Source organism: Pseudorca crassidens, chromosome 5 (assembly GCF_039906515.1).
Source record: "Pseudorca crassidens isolate mPseCra1 chromosome 5, mPseCra1.hap1, whole genome shotgun sequence".
Taxonomy (NCBI): Eukaryota; Metazoa; Chordata; class Mammalia; order Artiodactyla; family Delphinidae; genus Pseudorca; species Pseudorca crassidens.
The window spans coordinates 36,451,089-36,469,937 of NC_090300.1; the positions used below are offsets into that span (position 1 = coordinate 36,451,089).

The 18,849-nt window shown below is 42.4% G+C and overlaps 1 protein-coding gene and 1 long non-coding RNA gene across 14 annotated transcripts in view; both read right to left on the reverse strand.

The window, feature by feature from the left end:
- LOC137224407 (uncharacterized) overlaps positions 1-18,849 on the reverse strand; it is a 224,035-nt gene that overhangs the window by 64,937 nt on the left and 140,249 nt on the right. The gene's annotated exons all lie outside the window — the stretch shown is intronic.
- CEP63 (centrosomal protein 63) overlaps positions 9,069-18,849 on the reverse strand; it is a 74,415-nt gene continuing 64,634 nt past the window's right edge. For 10 of the 13 annotated variants that reach the window (XM_067737749.1, XM_067737754.1, XM_067737753.1 and 7 more), the window contains 5 exons: positions 18,322-18,519; positions 16,553-16,639; positions 12,429-12,634; positions 11,372-11,651; positions 9,069-9,595 (listed from right to left, as the gene is read on the reverse strand). In XM_067737749.1, the coding sequence (XP_067593850.1) occupies positions 9,437-9,595; positions 11,372-11,651; positions 12,429-12,634; positions 16,553-16,639; positions 18,322-18,519 (930 nt within the window). In that variant the 3' untranslated portion in view covers positions 9,069-9,436. Of the gene's footprint in view, positions 9,596-11,371; positions 11,652-12,428; positions 12,635-16,552; positions 16,640-18,321; positions 18,520-18,849 lie in introns of those variants that run through there. The other 3 variants (XM_067737756.1, XM_067737760.1, XM_067737757.1) reach the window with 2 other exon arrangements.

An 18,849-nucleotide genomic window follows, 5' to 3' on the forward strand; every position in this document is an offset into this window, starting at 1 on the left:
AGACTCATTGCAATTCCTCTTCTTTAACTGACAAATTTATTGTTGAAGTTTCTAGTAATTTATGGAGAGATTTTGAATCCAATGAAGCATTTTTAAGTCAACTGTTAAGTTATGAGAAACACTAGTTTAGGGAACTTCTGTTTCTCATTGGAGTAGAGTCATCTTGTAGCTGGCTCGGGGTGAGAGGCGAGGGTACACAGCAGAGAGGTATGATTATCTGATCATTGCTGGATAAAACATTTGCTTTGTTTGTAGGATTTAATTTTAGGCCAAGGGTCCAAAATGCATGTCCTGAGATTCAGAGACTACTGGATTGTTTTGTGAAGACAGAGATTCAGGACTGCCATCTAGAGTTGTACCTACAGGAACTCCGACTGGCCTCCCTGTGTTACCAACCAGGGTTCCTGGCCTCCTTAATCAATAGAAATTGATCAGAGGCCAGACAAGAAATTCAGGCAAGGCTTTACTGGGGCCCCTGCTGCAGCAGGAGGGAGCGAGAACAAACAACAGGTTCCCTTCCTCGATCCCCAAGGGGCAGGGGTTCGGTTAGCTGGTTAATTATATGGGGTGAGCGTAGGGTTTGGTCCAAGGGTTGGGCCGGAGGGGTGGCTTAGGTAGTCTGCCCATTCCCTTGGGGGTGCTGTGTGGGTTTTTGGTGTTTTTGTGTTTTGTTGTTCATAATTTGCCCCGACTGCACATGCATGCAGTTATTTTTAGTCCCTTATCGTTCTTTGTATTCTGTTGCTCGAGGATAGGCGTGTCCAGGTGCAAGCACTGCAGCAAAGGCTCCCAGGTCCCAGCCTGTCTCACCTGCACCAGCTACCCTCCTCCGGTCCCTTGCCCCACAGTCCCCGGGTGGCCGCCCTTGGGCTACAGAATTCTGCTTGGGTGCACAGAGCCCCAGCTACCCCCATGTTTCATAGCTCCTTGTCCACAGTGGACGGTGGCACCATCTGCAGCTCTGTTGGAGGAGACGTCCGAGCGGTCCAGCTTCTCCCTGATCACATGCAGCAAGCCCAAGATGCCACTTGTCACCCACTGGGTTTGTCACCTACAGGGACTGTGGGATGCTTGGCCAAACCTAGCTTTCCTCTGAGGAGCCCTAGGCCAGGAGCTCTGACCATCCCAGGCTTGACCGGGTTGCCCTAAATGCTGAGAACATCCACAGCCCAGGGTCCCCTGTAACTCAGGGGAATGCTCTGAGCTGTCAAGTGCGTAACACTAGTTCTCCAAGATGCCCAAAGTCACTCCACGAATAATAAAAAATAAGGTTCCTCTTGCATAAATTGGTTTGTGATCTCATCCGTTTAAAGACTGAGTTCTTAGAATCACAGGTGACACTAAGCACAATTACTGCCCCCACTACACAAGTGAATGTTCACAGAGAACCAGACTGACCAGGGACAAGGTAAAGCATAAATAAGCTCTAAGCCTCTAAATTCTTAACCTGGAGTCCATGGACCCCCTACCAAGGGGTCCAAGGAGAGAATTTAAGCCTCTATGAACTTGAGTGGGAAAACTCAACATCCTTATTCTCAATAAGCTCTAACTGAAATTTAGTTTCCATTCTATTAGGAATATTGGCTATAAACTACAGCAACACTAGCAGTACCTGGGGCTTTATTCCAAGAGAAATCACAGGTATTTTCACCTCTCACTACAGTTGTTGCAGACACCTCAAAATAGTATCTTCATGCATCATTGCTTCAAAACATAGTGGGCAATAGACCTGTCACTGGGTCTCATTATTTAATGAATTAATAAAGAGGTGCATGTCATACTTTAATCACAAATTTGTTTTTTCTTAGGTTTTGATAACTGAATGTCAATGTAATTGGTTTTCTTTTTAACATTATATATTTCATTTTGTGGACTTAGTCAGTATTCTGAGGGGTTCATAGGCTTCATCCCTCTGCCAAAGAAGTCCCTGGCACACAAAATGTTAAGAATGTCTAAGTGCCTAAGGCCCCCAGCTCCCAGTGATTTGGAAAGCACAGGGTAGACTATCAGGGAGAGGGATGCAGGGGTCGTGGCCAGTGGGAGGAAGAGAGGCAGCTCTCCCAATTCCATCCCCGCTCTGGGGGGATGACATGCAGCCTTTCCCATTCTGCTTTGGTACATTTCAAAGGAGCTCTTATTAAAATTTTGAAAAATTTCAGGTGTCTGGAACACAGTTTGAGAAATGTGGATTTAAGGAATGACTTAACCTGGGGATATATTGGAATTGAGTGGTGTTGCTAAACCATGTGTTAGTGTTAAAACTTTTGAAGCAAATTAAAGAGATCAGGGGATGCCTTCATAGTCCACAAGCGGCAGCTCATGCAGGAGGTAGCAGGTTGGACACATCACCCGTCTAGAACCTTCCCCATCCTTTGCTCACGGTCCAACTCTTATTAATAAGAACAGGCTGCTGCCAGCGTTCCACGCTGGGCTGAGGCACCTGTCAGCCCAGAGGAGAATCACTAGGGAAGCCACAGGGCTCCTGCCTCAGCCACCACTCTGTCGGGTTACACGGGGACCTGCACATTGTAGCACATGCTCCTGCTGGGAGCAAGGGCTGTGCTCAGCCATGGCTGAAGGGACTAACTGGTAGAAAACACTTGTTGCCTTGTTTGTGACATTTAATTTTAGGCTGAGGATCTGAAATGCATGTCCTAGGTTGCAGAAAGATTCAGACTGGTGAGTTGTTTTAGTCCATATTACACATTAGGGGCAAGACACATCCAAGAGATGGCCCAGCGAGAGGCCCATGCCGCTTCCCCAAGCCAGTGCTTCGGGCCTCAGGACAGCTGCCAGAGCTAGCAGCCAGCTTATCCACACCGGATGCCTCCCAGAGCGTGGCGGGTCCATAACAGCACCGGGCAAAGGGGTGTTGACCAGTGTCCTAGTTGATCTTCTATCCCCTAGCTGAAGAAATGAGCGGGTGTATGGCGTGTACCTGGCTTTTCTTCCTCTGTTTTGCTGTCACGCTTGTAAAGACACTGGGGACTGGCCAAGCAGTCTTAGGGCACAGTCTCGTATTCCCACACTCCCCAGCAGTGGTCTGGAACTCCATCTAAAATGTTCTGTAAACAGCCCTCCTGTAACCACTGAGAGAGCGCCGAGCATTCCCGTAGCCCCTCCAGACAATATACTTGGCCAAGAAGATCTGCCTGGTTGGTGACCACGGACGTTGCTGCCAGGGCCCTCAGTCATCCTGGAAGCTGCCCCACTAGCGGCAGCAGAAGCCTGCGCTCCACTGCGGGGAGAGCAGGAGATCTCGGTGACCCGGATCCCGGCAAAGCCCTTACCCACGGTGTCTCAGTGTGTAATCTTGTCCCCACACAAGCAGTTATTCAGACAGAGCTTGATCACCACCCTCTAAAGAGGGGTGCCACTGTTACTCCCAAGTGTGAAAGTGGAAAATATGAAATTTTAGAATAGCATGTGCTGTATGTGCTGTAATGTTTTCTGAATATAAACTTGACTTTTTTTAGGTGTTGCTGTGCATCAGAGGCTTTTTTCGGAAAGAGCTTCATTAAAATATAATTCACATGCCATATAAGTCATCCATTTAAAGTGTACAGTTCGATGGTTTTCAGTTGTGCTATATTCAGAGTTGTGCAACCATCACCACAATCAAATTTTTGAACCTTTTCATAAGCCCCAAAGTGACCCTTACCCTTTAGTCTTCACTCCCAATCCTGCCGTATCCCCCAGCCCAAGGCAATCAGCAACTACTTCCTGTCTCTACAGATCTGCACATCATGGACTTTTCAAAAAAATGGAATCAGACATATGTGTTCTTTTGTGACTGGCTTCTTTCACTTAGCTTAATGCTTTCAGGTTTCATCCATATTGTAGCATCAGTACTTCATTCCTTTTTATTCCCAAACAATATTCCATTGTATAGATATACCATGTTTTGTTTATCCATTCACCAGTTGGTGGACATTTATGTTTTCTCCATTTGGGGGCTATTATGAATAATGTCGCTATGAGCATTTGTGTGCAACCCTTTGGACATATGTTTTCACTGATCTTGGGTATATACCTAGGCTCGGTATTGCTGGGTAATATGGTAAATCTAAATCTAACTTTTTGAGGAACTGCCAAATTGTTTTCCAAAGTAACAACCATTTTATATTCTCATCGGCAATGTATGAGTATTCCAATTTCTCCACATCCTTGTCAACATTTGTTATTTTCCATCTTTTTTTATTACACGTGGGTGTGAAGGGTTTTGAGTTGCATTTCCCTGAGAGCATCTTTTCATGTGCTTATTAGCCATTTGTATAACTTCTTTAGAGAAATGTTCATTCAGATCTTTTCCCCTCTTTTAAATTGGGTTGTCTTTTTATTATTGAAAAGCTTGATTTTTCATGACTATTCAACTGCAATTTAAAACTCAGCCCCCATAGGAATTCGTTGGGCTCCTCCAATTTTGTATCTCTCCCCAGGAAATGGAACACCATTCTGGGAGAATTCCAGCCCCTAAAGTTGTGGTTCTTAATCCATTTTTGTCTCACAGATATCTTTGAGCGTCTGGTGGGAACTATGGATCTTCTCCCTGCATTTAGTATCAGGGAATTCCTGGACTTTCCACCATTCAAGCTTTGCCTTGACTAGGTTCCTCCTTTTCATAAGAGGAGTATAAACCTACTTCTGATTGGATTGTCAAATCATTTGAATGTGGCCTTAATGGGCAACATAAGTTTCCCAAATTCTAAGCTCCCACAGAGAGAAAGAGTGAACCGTGTTGTTACTAAAATCGCACTGTGGAGAAATAACTTTTGTAGAAGATTGCCGTCCATCATTCCTCTAAATGTTCCCCTTTGATCAAGCCAGGCCATGAGAGCTTCACACTGTCATGCTGGGGACTTCTGAGAACCGGTTCTTCTGAACTGCACTTCAGCCTTACGCCAGCAGTCCACACTGAAGCCCCCGGTAAGGAAGCTGTACCGATCCTCTTATTAGTTACAAAAATGCTATGTCCCGCTCCGATGGCTCATACACTGAGAAAGAGAGTGCTTCCCTTGAACCCATGGTGTTTTGATTTTGTAATAATTAGTTAATAAACAATAATTTAATTATGTACTTAAGTAAGTAATAATGTTTTCTTCTCTACTCTGGCCCTTAAGAAGCTCAGAGCAGCATTGCTGCCTGCCTCTGGCAACTGGACTGGACTAGCTGTTTGTTTGGGACCAGCGTTTATAGCCCTCACCTGTCCTTTGGCCCAACCCCACTGTTAGTTCCTTTTTAAAGCATTTTTGTATACTATTTCAAGCTGTTTCTAGACCAAGTCAACACATTTCTTTTTCTAGCCTTGCCATTCTGCACCTCATGTTGTGCACTTCATGAAACGCCATGCATGACAGCTGTTTGCTTAATGTACGTTCTCAATGACAGGTAGAGCTTCTCTTGTAGTTATTTTTCTCACATGTAACGTTTAGGTTCTGGACTCAAGGATATTTTGCAAACAGACAACCATCACCTATAGTTTACCAGGTGTTACATGTCTGTGTATGAAAAGGAAGGTAGAAATTTTTGCAGCTAAGCAGACATAATAGAAACACATAGCATTGTATTGTTTCTATTCAACAAGATACTTCCATGTTTACTAGGCCAGGCACTGTTCTAAGTGCTTTACAAATACTTATCTTCACAAATCCTATGAGGTAAGTACAATTTTTATTTCCCCCACATTACAGATGAGAAAATGAAGTCATGGAGACGTTAATTATTTTGGTCAAGGTCACAGGGCTAATAAGTGGCAGAGCTAGAATTAGGAACAGGGTTGTGTGCCTGCAGAGTCCACACTCTCTATCCTCAGGCGCTGCTAGAAAGAGCTGGGGCTTTGGGACCCTGGGCAAGCCACTTAAATCCTCCCTGTCACATGGGACAATGACACTCACTGCCTCCTAGACTTGTTGAAATCAAATGAGGCTCCATGGGAAGCTCATGTCCATCCCATAGTGGGAACTCATTTGTAACTTCTTCGGCTAAAATCTGTGTAGAAATCCAAACACAACTTCACTAGAACCCAGGCCAAGGAAAATAACTCACCCAACAAAACATCATCCGAAAACCCAAAAGTAGACAACAGCACCCTTATCTTTTCAGCTAATTTGGGCACCCTGATCACCCGAGAGGTTTTGTAAAATGTATTGTATATGAAGAAACTAACTCAAATTGAATTTTGACACATTTTAATATTTGGCATATCTTTTTTTTTTTTTTTTTTTTTGCGGTATGCCGGCCTCCCACTGCTGCGGCCTCTCCCGTTGCGGAGCACAGGCTCCGGACGCGCAGGCTCAGCGGCCATGGCTCACAGGCCCAGCCACTCCGCGGCATGTGGGATCTTCCCGGACCGGGACACGAACCCGCGTCCCCTGCATCGGCAGGCGGATTCTCAACCACTGCGCCACCAGGGAAGCCCCTGGCATATCTTTTTGAAGAATGAAGTTGAGAGATGAAATTACAATCAAATGTTCTGACAAATTCAGACAATCATTAACTACTTCAACTTTAAACAACACAGTATAAATTTAAGGAAATACATAGCACCTCATGATTCCTTAAGTGCTTCCAGTGACTACAGAGTCTGCCATTGTTCCTCCTAGTCAACAAGTACTATGAGCATTCCAGAAGCAGGGGTTGCACCCTATATATTCTAAGTGGAAGCTTGGGACAGTCTTAAACTCAGAATCTCCTCACACCAGTCCACACTGGTACAGTATTTTCAGAGTCTGCAAAGCCCTCCCAGAAATACCTTTTCAGTAAATCCTCTCAACCCCATGAAGTATTATCCCCGTTTTAGAGGTCAGTACAATGAAAGCTAGAATGGTGGTGATTTTCATCCACCTCGTGTTTGCTTAGTATCTATTATGTGTTAGGCAGCCTGCTGACTGAGGATGGCCCCTGCTTTTGAGGAGTTTTCCGTTCAGCGGGAGAGACAGAAATTGTAAGAGGAAGCACAGGGTGCTCAGCGCTTTGAGAGACGCACACACAGGGCGCTGTGAGAAACAAGGAACTCCTCCTGGGATGTACGAAATTCTTGCCAGTTGAGGTACTAAGGGCATGGGGGGTGTGGGGGTGGAAGCGTGTGGGAAGAGGGGCTGGCTGAAGGGACGGCACGCACAAAGACTCACAGGGAAAATGTGTTGCCTCTGAGGAAGGACATTTATTCACTGCTCTTTGAACTGAGCACCTCCAAGTGCTGGGCTTGTGTGGAGAGATGAGGGCCCCACCAGACTGCCAAGTCCTTCCCCTCAAGGAGCTTAATTCTAAAGGCAGAATAGACAATAAAAACGTAAATCAAGTAACAAAATGACTGCAGAGTGGCGAGTGCTATGAAGGAAATAACCCAGGGCAGGGAGCGAGAGGAGCTGGGAGAAGCGGGTTTTGGAGACAGCAGTCAGGGAGGCTTTGGAGAAAGCGCCTATGGCAGGCACGGTGAGAGAAAGGGACACCAGGTAAACGGCAAGTGCAGCAACCCTCACAGGTTACAGCTGGCAGCACTCGAGAGGCAGAAAGGAGGCCAGCGCGGCTGGAGCACGAGGGAAGGACGATGATGCCGCGGGTGATGGAGGCGGGCACCGGGTACTGAGGGCCTTGTAGGCGACGACAAGCAATTCAGATTTAAACTGAGAGCAGTAAGGAGCCTTTGAGGGCTTGACGGTGTTTAACTTACATTTCTAAAGGGTATCTCCGGAGGCGCTGTGGAGAATGAATTAGTGGGGTCAAGAGTAGGAGTCGTCGTACCAATTAGGAGGCTACTGCCAGAACCTAGGTGAGTGACTGGTCGGCAGCCGTGAGAAGGAGAGAAATGGTTGGACCTGAGATAGGCGGCAGCATGGAGAGGACCTCCCGATGGCTTGGATACAGACGTGTGGGTAGGAAGGAATTAAGTATAACTCCTAGCAATCGGCACACATGACGCTGTCCTGACACGGAACCTAAGCAAGAGGGAGAATCGAGAGTTCTCTCTTGGAAACGTTCAACCTGAGATGCTTATCAGACATTCACGTGAAGCTATTCCATAAGCAGTTCAATATGTAAGGCAGCAGCTCTGGGGAGAGGTCAAGATCAGTTCTGAATGCAGGGGTCACTGGTCTACAGATGGTACTAAAAGCTTGAAGTTGAATGGAACAGTCTAGGGAAGAGCATGTTGAGTGAGAAAACCCACATGGAAGTCCTGGGGGGGGGGGGGGGGGGCTTTAGAAGAGGAAAAGCCACAAGAGTAGAATGAGATGGAGTGGCCAGTGGGCAGGAGTGTCAGGTCAAAGAAGCCAGGAGTGGAAGAGGGAGGGGCCAAGTGTGTGAAATGATGCTCAGGACTAAGGAGGTCACTGGCAACCTCAAGAGCAGGAGAGCAGTTTCAGGGAGGGAAGTGGGGATGGAGAAGGTTAGGAAGATGATGGGAACAGTCACTGCAGACAATTCTCACCAGAGGTGTCTGCGTGAAGGGGAGCAAATGTATGCAGCAGTAGATAGGGAGGATATGGAACCAAGGTTTTGTTTTGCTTTAAAGAAAGAATAACAGGATGTTTCCATGCTGACGGGAAAGATCCACCAAGAGGGTCAGATCACAGAAGCCCCATCCCTGGGGGCAAGAGCCCTACACCTCACCTTCTGGTCTCTAGTCGCACATTCCAGCTCCTCTGCTGGGTCTAATCGCATGATGCTCTTGTGCCGGTGTCCTTCAGGGCGGCCAAGTTCTAAGCTCTGCTCTTCTCTCTCCTTGCCCTCCTCCTCCTCAGCTCTCCGTGGCTTCAAATGCCCCTGCACCTTGAGAGCTCCGTCTCCCCTTTAAACCTCTCCTCAGAAATGCAGATACCAAGATTTCCACCGTGTGTCCCCAGGCACCCACACTAACCCAGCCCCAGGCTCCACCCCCACCTCTCTCCTCCCCCTGTGTTTTGAGCAAGAGAAGGCTTCCTGTCAAAGTCCTTCAGCCCCTTTACACACTTCGGCCCAACCTCACACATTACCAGCCCAGCTGGCTAATGAGAAGCAAAACCAGTACACCAACCTGGATCACTCTGAGTCCGAGATCCATGCTTCCACTACATACAATGCTATTGCTCTCAGAGGAATTTCCTATAGTTACTTTATTTTCAACACGAATCATTAAATCTTTAGTTAGTCTACAGCTATTCACATTTAAGTCAGCATGAGAAAGTATCACTTTACGATAATAAATATTAACATGAGAAAAAGTCTAGCAAAGTGGTTTATTTACAAGTTATTGCTGGAAAAAGTCCTTCGAACAAACCAGTGCAGTGAAAACACCTTAGAGCTAATATCAGTTTCTCAGACTCCTCATGGCAGCTTTATTAGTACATCTCATCTTTATGGTGTCTGTATGTTCGGCCTTTCAAAGAGCCGCTACTTCACGATGACAGTAACTCTTCGGTGTTTATTTTTATTTCCAAGTTTGTGATTTTTTAAGAGGCTACTTTAGGGCTGTGAATTGTTTCACTGTCTTTTCACTCTCTCTTTTTAGTTCTTCAATATGCGCATCCAGGCGCTCTAGAATGTGATGAGACCTCAGTTCCTCCTCTTCCAAAAATCTTGTGGCTATTGAACCAAGAGGAGACAGAGGCAAGGGACGCTAGAAGAGAAACACATTTTGACACACATAAGTTGAATAGTATATTTCTAAGACACATTATTCATGATATTTTCTAACTAGCAATATTAAAAGGTGATGTTTTAAAAAATGCTTTCCTCTGAAAGCATTTGTATATCCTTCTATACCCCAGAAGAGAAATACTTAATGCCTATTACTTCAAACACACTTTTAAAATCTGAATGTTACTTTTGTTTTAAAGCATAGAAAAGCTACCTATAATAAATTAGATATCAGTTAAAATCAATACTTTCCTTCTTCCAAATTTTGAGTCCACAGTGCCTTATCTGAAACCACTGGTTTCAGAATTTAGATTTTAGAAAGGTCACATGTACCAAGTTCAGTCAATCCTCATTTGCAGTAGTTATTTTCTATGAAAGTCATCTCAAACACTGAATTAGTGAATATTGAAACACTGTTCTTATGGGAAACACACACACACACACTTCACATAGACTATAATCCTAACTCCTAAAAACAACTCATCCAGTAGATTCTATTTTCTTTATTTTACAAAAGAGAAAACATGGTTGAGAGTGTTTAGTGACCTGCCCGAGGCCACCCCACTAAAGGGTGCCAGAGTTGGGGTTCAAACCCTGTTCAATGCCAGCATCTGAGCTTCTTGCACTGCACTGTGCTGTCCCCCAGGGGCTCCATCCTCTGGGTATCTCAACTCAGCACAAGAGCTGAAACAAGAGGGCAAAGTGCCACCTTGACTGACCTCAGCTGGAAACATGCAAGTCCAGTGACTCAAATTTTGTGCACCTCTGCACACGTTCACGAATGACTGTGGAAGTGCTCATGAGTACTGCTCAGGGGTTACAGTTTAGTGAGTAGACGAATTCGCAAATACAGACTCATGAGGGGTCAGAGGTAACTCCCATAATCAAACACATTGATATTTCTGAAGTAAAATGCTAAATGGGATCAATAAAGTCTATACATACTATCACATCAGCTCAGTTCAGGCCAGGTGAGGTTTCAGCGCCAAATAAGTTTTGCTGACAAACTTAGGAAGAAAGTTAGTTGTCAGGACTTTTTTGGATTTCAGAAATACATATATTACATATATTTTGACAACTAAAAGAAAACCTTCCCACGGACTTGTTGGCACATTAAAAAGTCAAAAATACTGAACTTTCTCAGGTATACGACCACGGGAGGTTGATGGGAATGAATGGCCAGAGGCGAGTGCTTCAGCACAGAAGGTAAAGAAAAGATGGTGGAGTGGAGTCCTCACAGCAGCTGTGAGAACAAGGGGCCAGTCCACATGGAAAGGCAGCCTCTGACACCAGGGCCACCACTGTGTGGCACCCAGTCCATGTTCTAGACACGTCAGATGCAACTCCTTCCCCCGCCTCTACCCACCTCTTTCCCTTTCCAACCGTTCCTTTTCTCCTTCCCCACTGTCTATGCCCCAGGACTATCTTGGCAGGCAGAGATATTCCTTGAACCAATCATCCCAACACAAAATTGACCCTCTCTGAAAAAGGCAGCAATGGAATTTCCCATTCAGGCTAAAAAGAAATGAATACCTATAACTTATATTTCTTAAGATGCATTTTGAAAAGTAGTCGTGGACAACAGTGTCTTCACAAGCAAAACCTTAAGACAGAAATAATTGAGGATAACAAAGGCTGCTTAAGAGAGAGAACCAGTAAGGGGGGTGGGAGGGGGAATACTGCTCCACCTTAAAATAAAAAATAAAATCAAACTAAATAAACTTAATACACTAGTAAGCTCAGCAACTCTCCATACCGAATATATAAAGTCTTCTTGGTCATTTATACTTTCAGAAACAGTGTCAGAAAAATTGGTTTCATTTGTATCTAGCACTGAAGGCAAAGAGTGAGTTTTGCACAGAAAGTTAGAAGGCAGAGAGATGGTGGAGCAGCAAGGGCTGATCTGATGACTCGGCGGGGTGAGGCCCCAGGACACAGCCTCTACGCTATCCAACGCTTGTCCTTGCGTAGAATGAAGACCTGCTTTGTAGTGCTCAGCCTCCATCCCATCATGCTTGCGCTGGCCACTGGCTGGCCTGGATAGCAGATGAGAAAATCAAACAGATAAACATTGTAGCAACTTTCCTCTTTTAAAACATACTTGTTGTTGAAGTTCACTTAAACTCACAGGACCAGGCTAAGAAGGCTGTAATTTACCAAATGAGCAGCTGGCTCCGACCAGATGGTCCTTCCTTCACTCCGGCCCCAATCCCCGATCCCCACCGCCAGGCCCCCGCCCCCCACACACTTACAATACAGCAAGGAAGATAAGCAAGCTGCCAGGGTGACCCCGTGTGGTTGGTGCTTAGGATAGAGGGAAGCACTGTGCAGAGAGAAGGCCCTTACCTTCATCTGGGGAAGAGGTGGGAGTGGGGGTGAGGGTGTCAGCAAAGGCTCCCGGTAGGAAAACGTGTAAACCGTACCGTAGGAGCTGAAGCCAGGTGGTTTTCCACTGAATTCTGACTTCTTAGGTAACAGTCTATCATTAGTTGACCAAAAATACAAAAGAAGCTTTTTACAAAAAGCCAACTTCTACTTCTTATGGGGCAAGTGGGGCTGGAGAGGTAGGAGGCGGCATGAGGAGGCTCAGTGGAATAGGCTGCCATTTACACCTACATCCAGAAGCCTCGATGAAAGTGCTTAGAACCCCTGCACCTCTTAACCTAACAGCTTTACTTGTGCACGGTGTACTTCAGGATTAAACAGAGTCCTTTGACGAAGGTTTAATTTCTGTAAATTGGAAATTATTCTCAAAGAAATGAGAATTATATTATAAAGATATATATTTTAAATAAACTATGAAGAAATTTTACTTGAACTCCATGTTCTTGAACTCAGGTACTCTGCTGTGTGTTGGTTTAAAGATCCTGTCCTGGTTTTTTTTGCAAATCTGAGTAGAAATCTCCAGCTGAGCTCTGGTATCCATCAAATCTTTCTGTAGTTGTTGATTTTCAGACACTAATTTATTTAATGCCTCAGTATAATTCTCCTGGAGGTCTGCTAGTGAAACCTCTTTTGCCTAATAAAAAAGAATACTAGAGTCACTTACTTTATACAAGAATAACTTGTAATCTGTGATACTGCTGTTGGAAAATTACTTTCAGCTATGACTGGTTAATCTATGGCTTTACTCAGGAAAAAGTGAAGATTTGGTTTTGGTCCCCTAAAAGAGAAACAACGTTCTGTTTCTTACAGTGGATAGGGGCAGAAAACGAGGAGCACAATGGGCTTCCCTGATGTGCCAAGGAATATCCAAGGAACTGGAGGAAAGCTGGAACTAGGATGGAAGAAAGCTACGGATGAGAATCAAAAACAGGGAAAAAGAAAGAAAATAGCAGCCATGGATTCTTCCTCAAGAAAGAGAACGTTGAGCTCAGTGAAATAAGTCAGAAAGAGAAATCCAGATACTGTATGTTATCACTTAGATGTGGAATCTAAAAAATAAAACCAACAAATGAATATTACAAAACAGAAACAGAACTAGTGGTTTACCAATGGGGAGAGGGGAGGGGGGGGACCAGATAGGGGTAGGGGTTTAAGAGGTACAAATGCATGTATATGTATAAATAAATAAGCCACAAGGATATATTGTACAGCACAGGGAATAAAGCCATTATTTTACAATAACTCTAAACGGGCTATAATCTATAAAAATACTGAATCATGTTGTACACTTTAATATAATATTGTAACTATACTATACAATTATAGAACTACGCTTTAACTTAAAAACAAAGCTACTGATTAAAAAAAAAAAAAAGGAAAGAGAAGGTGGAATAGCCCCAGAACACCTGTGGAAGAAAATCAAAAGACCTATTTCAAAGAAAGAAATTTGGACATAAGGCTCTGAAAAGGAATTCTGGCTGGCAGGGACAACTTTTAAATAAACAACTCTCTGGTCTTAAAGAGTTTTACGTAATGTTGGCACCTATTCTGGTATGTGAAATAAATTTGGACATGATAAGGCAGTATTCAAGGATAAGGTAGGTATGACTACTCTGATCTGGTCTGAATTCTGTGATTATTTATTGTTCTTCAATTCTAGGTGTTTCCTGGTAATACAGTACCTAAAAAGACAGAGGTCTGGACCATTTTCTTCTAATGACAAAATATTTTCATTAGCATTCTGAAAAATTATGGTTATGTTCTTTGGAATTTAATTCGATGTTTAGCTTGGTCTTTTCTATAAAGAACTTTCCGAAAATAAGCTGGTAAACAGTGGTTTGACAAACAGAATGCACCTAGCAAAAAAATAAATCTTAAAATAAAACCATTTAACTATCTGTTCTAGCAGTGACAGTAAGTTACAAAATGCTAAAATCTCAAAAAAAAATTTGCAGGACATAGGAGTTAAACTATAAACTACTGTCAATTTTTATTTTTACTGTGGTAAATACTTTATCAGAGCTATTGCTTTTACTATTAAGATATTAGATACTTTTATTAAAACAGTTATTTAGCTAAAATATTCATTTGTAAAAGTAATATCACCTTCCTCCAAGGTAAAATGCAAAACGGCACTTTCTAATAATTGTTCTTAATACGTACACCATGTTTACACTGTGTGTAACTTCAAAACCAGAGGAAGTATAAACTGCTAACAGGATTCTCCCCCGCCAGAGTCTGATTTCTGATGTCATTTAAATATACTTTTTAAAAGAAGATAATGTTTGCTTTTGCCAGGCAGGCATCTTTTAATTTTTTCTCAAATTTATTATTTTACTATCAACAATTACAGATAAATGAATGTGGAAGGTAATATAAAAAGTGCATAGCAAGCACACACCTTGCTGTGTAAAGAAAGGACATTATCACCACTGTTAGATAGAGGTTTCAGGAGAAATTAAGCTGAACAGATTCTCTGGTCATAGTCTGGCTTACGCACCCCTGAGAGTTCCCAACTATTAAATATGAATAGGTAATCACTGCATAAGATAAGATTCTGTCAATCAGCTATTGCCAAATCCTGAGCCTTCTGAAGATTCTGTGGTGCAAATCAGATTGGTTCTAGGTTTTCTCCACCACTAGCTTAGTACTGGGTTAAATCAGGGCATATAAAGTCATTTTCCTCCCTCCTTCTCTTCTTCCCTTCTTCCCTCCCTCCCTCCCTTCCTTCCTTCCTTCCTTCCATCTTCCCCCTTACAAAATGTTTAGCTGTTGTCTCCTCTCCCACTTTTTCCATCCTTGTAGGTTTGTGCTTTAAAAAAAAAAAAAAAAATCCTTTCATTATAGTTTTAGAGGGATTTGGGGAGGGAGCAAGATTAGATGTGCACATTCATCTGCCACCTTAAATGATGGCATAATATTTCCTAGTATAGAAAGTCATGATTAACCATCCCTCTATAGATTAACATTTAGTTTTTTTCAAAATTTTGGATATTGCAAACAACACTGAAATGACCATTTTTATGCCTTTGCTCCTACAGGATGGGTTCTTTGGGAATGCAAACTGATACGACCTTTCTGGAAAACAATGATGATCAAAATCAGAAAAGCACATGACTCAGGACTTTATAGGCTACATGTATTTACATACAGTTTAATGGATATTGCTAAATGGCCCTCTAGAATAGCTATGTCAATTCACTTTCTCATTAACAGAGCACTGAAGAGCCTGTTCCTCTATATTCCTGCCAACACTGGCTATACTGGATTTAAAAAATCACTGTCAAGCCAATAAACAAAAGAATATTTATTTCTTTTGTTTTGATTATTAGAGGGGTGTAACTGCTTTTCTTCATTACTGGATTTTTGCATTACTTCTATGAATTATCTATTTATGTCCTTTACCCATTTTTCTACTGGATTCCAATCTTTTTATTATCTTTACAGGAAATCCTTATATATTAATATTTTATATTAACCTTTTATCTGTTAATAGATTGTTTTCCTCTAGTCTATTAGTCTTTTTTAATGGGGTCTTTTGTCATCCAGAAATTTTATATTTTTATGTTGTAAAATTCCTTATGTTGTAAAATTCTTTATGGTTTTGTGACGCTAAGAGAGTCTCACCCTCTCAAAATATTATAAAAATGGTCCCCCGTATTTTCTTTTAGCTGAAATAAAGTATTCATGTAGTTTTTTGCATGTTCTGCCACCACAGCCTCCATAATCCATGAGTGTGGAACTAAAACTACTTAGGAGCAAACAGGGGCATTGTGTCACCATGAATCTTTGGAGGCACACACTCTCTGGAAATACAGAAAAAAATAATTTCTACAATCTCTGGGCATTTGACCTACATCAAGAAAAGATGGGTCAGATCAGATGGGTCATTTTGAAAATTACATAGATTTTATAACAAAATAGTTCAAGGAGCATCCACACAGTTTATAACTCACTGTAGCTGATCATGTTCTCTGGTTTCACAGCAGTTTGTTTACATTTCTTATCCTCCCTACTAGATTACCCTCAACCTTGTAAAGGCAAGAATCTTACCTTAATTCATCTTTGTGTCCATTACATTGTCTAGTAAAATACTCTGAACATAAAAGATTCTAGACTATTTGATGAAATGAACTATATCTTGTAGAAATATAACTAAAACCAAACTATTTAAAAGATCATATACTTTATAATGAAAAGATATTGTGAACACAATAATTTCAGTAATAATAATAACAGCATCAAACATTTATTGTATATTTACTAAATGCCAGACATTATGCTAAGCCCTTTACATACATTCTCCCTATTAAGAACACATTATGTATTTTATCACATACATAATATTTTTTTAAATCTTCCAATTGCTGGAGTGGAGAGTCATATTTTGCTCACTCCCATCACTGTCTTGACTTCTTTTCATTTGAGAAAGTTTTTGCAGAAGGATTGTTTCATAGTTTGATCTTAACTTTCTCTTTACAATATCAGTATTTACAAAGTGATTTCTTTAAAGGCTTGGATAGTAGAAAAACTTAAGTTTCTATTTATGTACCTCATGTAAACCCAATTCCAATTTCATCACCATTTCAGAAAGACGATGATTTTCTAACTTGAGTGACTCCAACTGAGCCAAAATCTCCTGAGAAGGGAAAAGCAAAAAACAAATAAATGTAACAAATAAATCAAGCGCATCTTATAAAATTTTTCCACATGTAATTTTCATTAGGCGAGGTCACATTCTTCATTCATATATACAAATACTTTCTGAAAGGTTGTTGAAAAGGTGTTTCAACATGAATTCATATGCATGCAATTAGAATACTATTCTAAGAAGATGAGTCAGGCACTGGTAACCCCCAGCACTCCTCTTACTGGCCTCCACCTCCAGCATCATGTGGACTGCACTCCTTTCACAAGGCAGTAAAACTTATTTTCAGTCCTCATTCTCCTTAGCTTTTCTGCTTAGCCATTCCTACTTGAAAAGATTCCTTCCTTCCCTGCCTTCCTACTTCCTTTGTGAAAACTACCTGATTTCCTTCCTTATTGCTACTTTTCTTTTTAGCTCCATTCCAACACCTTTTTACCTAAATGAGTAGATTCCTAAGTTTGGTGCAAGTCTCTCCTCTTCATACTCTATGCCTTCTCGCTATAATATCAAAGTCTCTCAGGGTTTCAAATGCCAACTTCATGCAAAGATTTCCACAACTAAATGTCTTACCTTGATTTTAATCTTGAACTCCAGGCCTTCTGTGGAACTGACTACTAGATATTTCCATATGGAAGTCCAGCCTTTATCTCAAACCAGTGTCCCAGCTTGCCCATTTTATGTACCCTTTATACAAACTCATTATCCTCCTCAAACCTGCTCCTTATCTTTTCTGTATTTCACTAAAGAGCATCACTTCCTATTCAGTTGCCCAAGCCAGAATCCTGAGTGACATCTTCTCCTAACTCTGTCTAACTCATTCTCCTGGTCGAATCAAATACAAAGCCCAGTCGATTTTCTCCAGAATGCATCCATTTCCCTCTGCCTCCCTGGCACAGTGCTCGGGCCACAGTCTCACTGCTGTGACAGCATCCGAGTCTCTTTGCCTCCTCACTTATTCTCCACACGACAACCACAGAGACCTTTTACTCCTGCACAGGGTGGGCAGGCCCTTCAGGAGCAGGTCACTGCTTTCCAGTCTCATCCCTGACCACTCGCCCTGTCTGAACTCTGGTCTGTCACAGCGAACGTGGCACAGCCTTAATACACACCCTACACGCCACAGAGAGGGTCTCTTCACTTGTCTCATCTACTCTCACCTCCCACCAATCTCCACTAGACTGCTTGTTAACCAGCCTACCCTTAGCCTGAAGAAGAGGGCTAATAAAAATTTACTAAATTAACTACTATGGAATATACCTTTAATAAATTGAATCTTCAAAAACAAACTTCAGGGGCTTCCCTGGTGGCACAGTTGTTGGGAATCCACCTGCCAATGCAGGGGACATGGGTTCGAGCCCTGGTCCGGGAAGATCTAACATGCCGCAGAGCAACTAAGCCCATGCGTCACAACTACTCAGCCTGAGCTCTAGAGCCCGCAAGCCACAACTACTGAGCCCGCGTGCCACAACTACTGAAGCCCACATGCCTAGAGCCTGTGCTCTGCAACAAGAGAAGCCACTGCAATGAGAAGCCCGCGCACTGCAATGAAGAGTAGCCCCCGCTCACCACAACTAGAGAAAGCCTGCACACAGCAACAAAGACACAATGCAGCCAAAAATAAATAAATTTAAAAAACAAACTTCAAATAAAGAGAATTTTTGTTCTAGTTTCACCTTGTGCTCTACTGCTTTTTCTTCTGCCTTTTGCATCTCTGCTTTGAGTTGCTTCTCCATGTCAGAGGAAGAACTTTTGGTGGAAGCAATAGTGATATCTCGCTGATGTAACTCTCGAGTTAGCTGGGAGATCTCCATCTTCATTCCCTCTAGTACAGAACTGTAACTCTGTTCAGCCTGCAAAATTTGTTCTTTCAACTACAAAGAAATAGAAGGCATTAAAAATTAAAAGAAGACATGTTAGATAGAAAAGTATAATAATAAAGTAATTTTTACCTTACCTCAAGACATGAATTTTTCCCTGATTAAATCTGCAGAAAATTAGCAATTTACCAAGCTGCATATCTGTACTGAAGGTCAGGTGGTTATACCCACAATTACCTATTAGATTTCAAAACAGGGAGAGATGCCTTACTCAAATGCTGAGAACCAGTATCAAAGTCGAAGCCACATTGTTTAGAGGACAGCCCCTGTCACCTTCATTCTTTTTCTAGTTGCAAATCTAAAAATTTTGCTTATATAGTTTCC